Here is a 7,840-nt window from a genome sequence, read left to right as displayed (position 1 = left end):
ATGTTTAGGGCACTGCCAACTGGGCCAGTAGACGCTGGGCTTCCCACATTGTGGCATGTGAGGAGACTGCTGCTGCTCTGTGTGCCCTGAGACCAGACGCCTCCTCAGAGAGAACTGGGCCCAATTCTACCTCTCATTGCGATACCCGACATTCTCAACAGCATCACCACAGTTAGGGCCCATGGACATGAGGAATCTTCCTGCACCGCACTCTAACGTCCCCAGCCTGCTGCGTGCTAGCTCTTGTGCCTAGTTTCATAGTTTCTGCAAGTTCTTTGCCCCCTATGTCACCGCTACGGGTCCTTGCTGTCAGCTGCTGACATCTAATTTGTCACTTATGGGATGGGGTGGGGTGGGTAGAAACTGGTTAGGCTTGTTGGAATACTGTGCAAAAATGGAGTGAATAGGCCACGACAAAGATCCCAAGGGATTTACTGAGCAACAGGCACCGTGCTTCCCAGGCTTGGGCTCTGTGAGAGTTCTCTGGGCCACTGGATTCAGTCAACTTGCCTGAAGCCACACAGCTGATGGGGAGGGGAGTTGGGACTGGAAGCAGGTGTGTCTGGACCCCTCCACCAGCATTCCTAGAATTCCACTTTCCTGCCCCTCCTATTTGGCAGCTGTTAACGTAGCAATCTTGACTGCTTTCTGAAAGCCAGTGACTACTGACTACTTCAAGTAACGGCTGACTTCACCTCTCCTTTCTTCACCTCTGCCTGCTACCTGCTAGAAGAGTCTCATCAAGTCTCCAGGACTGGCACCACTTTGGAGTCCAGCCACTGGCTCATGCCATCGCTCCCCGGCCTCTCACACCTTCTCCTTGGACTTGGGTCCTCTGAGCTCACATCCCTCTACCCGCCACTGAGACACACAATCGTTCCTGCGGTGGGAGCAGAAGGGATCTACTCCAAATATCAAAGCAACCTCTCCCGACAGAGGACTTCAGGCCAGGTTCTGCCAAGCCCCAGGGCTCCTCAAAACACCTTCACCAAGTTCCACCAGTTCCCTGAGTTGTGCTCTCCTCATCTGATCCAGGAAACACATAATTTCCAATTCACAGGACCATGGGAAAGTGTCCTAAGGCCACTACTACAGCTCATCGTGGCTAAAGCCCAGCAGCTGGGAAGGTCAGCAGCTAGAAGGCTCTTTCCACACTCAGTCCTATGCTGTCTCTTGGGCTTGGATGGCTGGCCCATGCACTCAGGGCAAAATCCAAAGCCCTGCCACAGCCCAGCAAGGCCCTGCCTGATGGATCAGACCCTGCCAACCTCTATGCCTCACCCCTACACCACCCCCTGGCTCGCTATACCAACTCTCCTTTCCTATCTTCAAGCACCCCCACCACAGGGCCTTTGCTCTGGCTGTTCTCTCCACCTGGGGTCTTCATCCCACTTTTAGAAAGACGTCAGTGCTAATGTCACCACCTCCAAGAGGCTTTCCCTAACTTCCTTATCTCACCCTACAAACACCCAGTCACCCCTTTCTCTCTGTTTCTTTCCCACATAGCACCCAGTATGATCTGCACTGATGGTGTGAATTCACTGACTCCCCTAGGTCTGCCTGAAGACCTCTGAGTCCCCTGAGCCTGGCACACAGTAACAACTCAATAAATATCTGCTGAATAAATACTGAAGAAGTGAAATAGATATGTTATTATCCCATCTTGCAAATATGGAAACTGAGGCACAGAAAAGCTAAGAAGCTGGCCCCAGGCCACATGCTTATGAAATAACCCATTTAAATTCAGACCAGCGGTCAGCAGAATCTATACTGTAAGCCCTATTGCTCGGGGTTCCCAGGGGCACAGACTTCCATGGGAACCTCCCTGACACATGGGTTAGAGGAAAAGGAGGGCTGAGGAATTTCGGGGCAGAGGCCAGTTTCACGATTACACACTCTGGCCAGCAGCTACTTTTCCTAGCAAGGTGCCACCAAAGCTGGAAAGAGAAACTGAAAAGCTAAGTGCCATAAGCCACCAGGATCTTGACTTCCCCCAGATGCTGGCTGGGCTCCTCACATTTGGGGTACGAGGATGTGCCAAGATAGGGAGGAGAATGTTCCCACACATCTGGCTCTGGTTGTGGTTTAGTAAGCTGTGGATATAGGGTTGGCCCATCCGCCCCGTGACAAGAGGTCATTGTGCCAAGCACCGACGCCATGCCTGGCATTTTGCCCTTGGCTCTGCATGTCTGGCTGCTCTGTGAGGTACGAGATATCCAGAGCTCACTTTGCAGTTGGGGCAAATGAGGTCCCAAGAGGGCAGTTCACTTGCCCAAGGTCATGCAGCAGGTCTGGGGTCAGAGCCTGGTCCCATCCTACCGAGCACTCTGAGCCCCTCAGGGTTTTGCACTGCCTGGCTTCCCGTGAGACTGGTGCCCAGCCCTCCAGGAGAACAGCCCACAAGGTGGATGCTTGTCAACCAGCAGATTTCTTTTTCTCTTTCGGCATCTGGATTTGGTTTCATTTTGAACACAGGACTTCAGAAAATGAAACCAAAGCTGTCTGTCACTGGTGGCAGTGAGGAGAACCCACGTGTGCTGAGTGTACCCTTAGAAGCTTTCCAGCTCCCTTGCTGTGCCTTCCCTGGCCTGTGGTCCCTGTACTAGGGCTTCAAACACAGATATAAGGCAGTGCTTTGGGAAGCCAGGGCAGGAGGGTCACTTAAGGACAGGAGTTCGAGACCAGCCTGGGCAACGTAGTGAGACCTCATCCCTACAAAAAATTTTAAAAATTAGCCAGGTGTGGTGGCATGTGCCTGTGGTCTCAGCTACTCAGGAGGCTGAGATGGGAGAATCTCTTGAGCCCAGGAGGTCGAGGCTATAGTGCCTCCTCGATCCTATCACTACACTCCAGCCTGAGCAACAGAGCAACACTCCATCTCTTTAAAAAAAATGGACACGGGTTGAAGCCATGTGTCTGTGGGCTCCAACACACTGCCACACCCACAGGCACTCTCGGATGAACAACAAACATCTACCGACTGCTTATTATACACTATGGGCTGTTTTAAGCACCTTACCCATAATCACTCATTTAATTCCCACACAACCCCGGGATGGAGGTACTATTTATTTTTCTTTTTGAGACAGGGTCTTACTCTGTTGCCCAGGCTGGAGTGCAGTGATGCAATCGTGGCTCACTGCAGCCTCGACCTCCTGGGCTCAAGCAATCCTCCTGCCTCAGCCTCCCAAGTAGCTGGGACTACAGGTGCAATCCACTACGCCTGGCTGAATTTTTTTTTTTTTTTTTGTACAGAGGGGGTCTCACTTTGTTGCCCAGGCTGTTCTCAAACTCCTGGGCTCAAGCAATCCTCCTGTCTTGGCCCCCCAAGTGCTGGGATTATAGGCACCAGCTACTGCGCCCTGCTAGAGGTACTATTATTATCCCCATTTCACAGATAAAGAAACCATGGCAGAGAGGTTAATTACATGCTCAAGGTCACAAGAATAGAAAGGTGCAGAGTTGCAACTGGGTCTCCTTGTATTCCATCACCCGCCACAGAATGTGGCCCCCAGCTGATGTTCAGTGGACATCTCTCGAATGACCACACACCTGACCTCTGGTGCAGGCAAGGTTCTGCATCTTCTCTCACCCCCTCACGCACGCGCACGCACACACACGCACAACCTAGGAGGCTACACCAATGACCACCACCAGCCCTGGCCACACGCAGATTCAGTGTACTGATGGGGTGCTAAGCCGGGCTGATTCTGGGCCACCACCTGTGTTCAGGAGGTGAATAAGGACCTAGGCTCTGCCTCGGGAAGGAGGCATCGTGGGGCCAGGGATGCGGGAAGAAGGACCAGGCACCAGGGCTTCCAGGGTAGAAGCCGTCTGGGCTGCCGCCTGACAGCTGTCTGTAGAGGGCAGTGTGTCCCAGTGTGAGGCCAGTAACCAAGTCCCCAGCCTAGCCAGGCTTTTATGTGGCCCCTTGTGATGCTGGGGCTCCTCACATGCCTTCATTCAAAAATACACGGAACAGCCAGGCACCTACTCCATGGCCTTGCACGACAATCGGAATCACCAAATCACAAACACGTGTGCAAATTACAGCCCTGACCACCGACCGCTCACCATCCCAAGCCCCGCCCGTGTGTGTGGTGGGAAGGCAGTCTTTGAAGGGCAGATGCTTGACGGAGCAGTAGGCAGGGGAAATCTATGAGGAAGGGGTCGGGGGAGAGGAGGGCTAGGAAACCAGGTTTGGGGATTCATCACGTCTGAGAATGCACCATTTTTTCACTGGGCTCCAATTTGATGTCGTCCAGCTGCTCCTGTCCCCAAAATGAAGACGGGGAAGGCGGGATCCAGGTCCAGAGTTCCCAATCTGCAAGCCATTGCAAATCCCAGCCCCTCCCCGGCCTCAGTTTCTTCCGCAGCCGGGTAGTGGGAGCGCAGGGAGGGCAGTCGAGGCCACCAGGGACCTTGCCCGGCCCCGCCCAGTTTCCTAGGAACTGGGCCGGGGTGGAGGCGCCCGCGCCGCCAGGAGTTCCTCTGAAGCCTGTGGTCAGGCTGCCGCTTCCCGGGAAGCCCGAGCCAAGACCAGAGACCGCGGCCGCCCGGGGCTTCGGGACAGCAGGGCGGGCGACTGAGGGAGTCGACGGCGGGTGGAGCAGGGGCTAGGAGGGGGTCTAGGGGTGGGGTCAGGCTCAGGGTTGGGGACACCTTCTGTGACCTCCTGGGGAGATCTGGCTGCAGGGCAGGAGAGGACAGGGCTCTGCCCCCCGCGGGTGTGGAGACACCTGGGGCGGAGGAGGGTGTGTCAGGGAGCGTCCCAAGAGGGCCTGGCAGCAGAAAGTGGAACCCGAGGTAGCGGGGCAAAAGCGGGGTCGCCAAGTCCGAAGGAGGCGTCCGAGAAGTGGCCGGAAGGCGCAGGGTCGGGGCCAGAGCCCCTCGAGGGGCGGGTGCTGGGGCAGGTGCGAACAGGCGGGCAGAAGGCCCCGCGGGAGGGTCCAGGGGAGATGGAAACAGGGCCACAGCGGTCCTCGCCGGACGCCACCGCGGAAAGAAAAACCGAAAGTGGAGCTGGGGGCGGGGCCGGCAGGGGGCGGGGCCTCCCGCCGTCGCTAGCCCCGCCTCCGAACCGGTTTAAAAGACTGGCGCAGGGGCGGGCGCCGAGCAGAGCGAGCTGCGGCCGTGGCAGCTGCACGGCTACTGGTCCCGGAGCATGCGCGAGAGCCGCCCCGGAGCGCCCCGGAGCCCCCCGCCGCCCCGCCCGCGGCGCCCCGCGCCCCGCCGCCAGGTGAGCCGGGCCCTGGGCGAGGAGGCGGGAGGGAGGAAGAAGGAGGGAGGGAAGTCCAGGGCAGCCAGGAGTCGGGCGGGCCTCGGGGGCTGCAGGATGGGGTCGCGGCCGCCATGCCCCTGGCCCCCGCCGGCCCCACCCAGGCCGCCCCCCGCGCGCGGGGCTCCCGCAGCACAGCGTTTCTCCGGCCCTAGCCCAAATCGCCCAGACCAGGCGCGGATCTGAGCCTGGCCAGCAGGCGGCGGGCGCGGGGCGACGAGCCGGGGCCGGACGGCTGGAGCCAGAGCCGGCTGCTCTCCACGCCCCCCTCTCGCTGCTGCCCGGAGGCCGGACTCCGCCTCCACCGAGCCCCCACCCGCCGGGAAGAGCTCCGCGGAGTACAGAGCCCATTTTCTAGCTGTGTCTACTGAGGCTGAACGGATCCGCGCGGACTTGGTGCTCCGCGCTCGCCCCCTGGGGCCAGGTCCGCCGGGAGTGCCGCCCTCCGGAGTTGTCCCGCGGGCGCTCACCTGCCCGGCCCCGCAGCGCCCCAGCTCACCGCCTTGTCTCCCCCGCAGCGCACCCCCGGACGCTATGGCCCACCCCTCCGGCTGGCCCCTCCTGTAGGATGGTAGCACACAACCAGGTGGCAGCCGACAATGCAGTCTCCACAGCAGCAGAGCCCCGACGGCGGCCAGAGCCTTCCTCCTCTTCCTCCTCCTCGCCTGCGGCCCCCGCGCGCCCGCGGCCGTGCCCCGCGGTCCCGGTCCCGGCCCCGGCCCCCGGCGACACGCACTTCCGCACATTCCGTTCGCACGCCGATTACCGGCGCATCACGCGCGCCAGCGCGCTCCTGGACGCCTGCGGATTCTACTGGGGGCCCCTGAGCGTGCACGGGGCGCACGAGCGGCTGCGCGCCGAGCCCGTGGGCACCTTCCTGGTGCGCGACAGCCGCCAGCGGAACTGCTTCTTCGCCCTCAGCGTGAAGATGGCCTCGGGACCCACGAGCATCCGCGTGCACTTTCAGGCCGGCCGCTTTCACCTGGATGGCAGCCGCGAGAGCTTCGACTGCCTCTTCGAGCTGCTGGAGCACTACGTGGCGGCGCCGCGCCGCATGCTGGGGGCCCCGCTGCGCCAGCGCCGCGTGCGGCCGCTGCAGGAGCTGTGCCGCCAGCGCATCGTGGCCACCGTGGGCCGCGAGAACCTGGCTCGCATCCCCCTCAACCCCGTCCTCCGCGACTACCTGAGCTCCTTCCCCTTCCAGATTTGACCGGCAGCGCCCGCCGTGCACGCAGCATTAACTGGGGTGCCGTGTTATTTTCTGTTATTACTTGCCTGGAACCATGTGGGTACCCTCCCCCGCCTGGGTTGGAGGGAGCGGGTGGGTGTAGGGGCGAGGCGCCTCCCGCCCTCGGCTGAAGACGAGGCCGCAGTCACCTTCTCACCTCTTGAAGGGGTCCTCCCCCTCCTGGTGCTCCCTCTGGGTCCCCCTGGTTGTTGTAGCAGCTTAACTTAACTGTATCTGGGGCCAGGACCTGAACTCGCACCTCCTACCTCTTCATGTTTACATATACCCAATATCTTTGCACAAACCAGGGGTTGGGGGAGGGTCTCTGGCTTTATTTTTCTGCTGTGCAGAATCCTATTTTATATTTTTAAAAGCCAGTTTAGGTAATAAACTTTATTATGAAAGTTTTTTTTAAGAAAAAAAAAAAGTTTCTAGAGAGTGTGCTTTGGCCAAAAGTCTAACTTGGTTCTGAAAAGGTCCAGGGGAGAGGGTACTAAGGCTGACCTGCTGGACTGCAGGTGGTGTACAGGGCCTGCTCTGTGGCTGGGCATCCCTCACGGTTCCACCCACACCTCTCCAGGGAGAGAAACGGTTGGTCTAGTTTTGGCGTGTGTCCGGTAAGACAGCAGCTCGCGTTCGAGCACTTTGTGCGTACCAGCCCTGATTCTGTGCTTTGCATGCTTAAATTTACTTAATCCTATATAGAGAGACACAACCCTGTGAGGCACGGGCTCTTATTTCCATTCTACAGAAGGGAAAAGTGAGTAAATCTGCCCGTGGCCATTCCTGTCAAAGACAACACTTGGGCCTTTTTTTTTGGCTGTCCACTGAGCATCTATCTGCTTGAAATGGATAACACAGAGGAAACTTCTTTGGTTCTATGACCACAACAGCTTCCAGGAAGAGGGTGGGGGTGGGGGCTTAGTGAGTTTTTGGACAGAGGAGTGGCACATTGTGAGACAGCGTCAAGGGATACTCATTTGAGATGAGATGAGGGATACAGGGCTGGGTCTAGCTTCCTTCTTCTCACTCTGTTCTGTCTTGTGTACTTTTTGGTGAACACACAACTTGGAGCCAGAAGGAGGCTGTGTGGTCTGTGGTGGTGGGAGAGTGCTGCTGGCGGCTAGGGCAATTCCCCTTGCCTCCCTGGGCTTCCACCTTTCTAAGGGCAACTTTCTGCACATCATAGAGGAGGTTGATGTTTTCAGGAGCCAGGGAAGGGAAGGGTGGCTCCAGGACGTTTGTGGGGCTGGCCCACAGCACCAGAAAGTGCCCAGGACCTGGGTTTCTGGCAACTCTGTGTCTTTGGCCAGCCTGACACATGGGCCATGCTG

The 7,840-nt window shown here is 58.4% G+C and overlaps 1 protein-coding gene across 1 annotated transcript; it reads left to right on the top strand.

The window, feature by feature from the left end:
- The first annotated feature begins 5,057 nt into the window (after positions 1–5,057).
- SOCS1 (suppressor of cytokine signaling 1) lies at positions 5,058–7,314 on the top strand. Its single transcript, XM_054453623.2, has 2 exons — positions 5,058–5,239; positions 5,797–7,314. Exon 2 carries the CDS (start codon positions 5,847–5,849, stop codon positions 6,486–6,488), a length of 642 nt encoding a protein of 213 aa, XP_054309598.1. The 5' UTR covers positions 5,058–5,239; positions 5,797–5,846; the 3' UTR covers positions 6,489–7,314.
- Positions 7,315–7,840: the final 526 nt, after the last annotated feature.

This window comes from Pongo pygmaeus, chromosome 18 (assembly GCF_028885625.2).
Source record: "Pongo pygmaeus isolate AG05252 chromosome 18, NHGRI_mPonPyg2-v2.0_pri, whole genome shotgun sequence".
In the NCBI taxonomy this organism is placed as follows: domain Eukaryota; kingdom Metazoa; phylum Chordata; class Mammalia; order Primates; family Hominidae; genus Pongo; species Pongo pygmaeus.
Note: the sequence above shows the minus strand (reverse complement) of the source record. Positions and strands in the feature narration are given on the sequence as shown.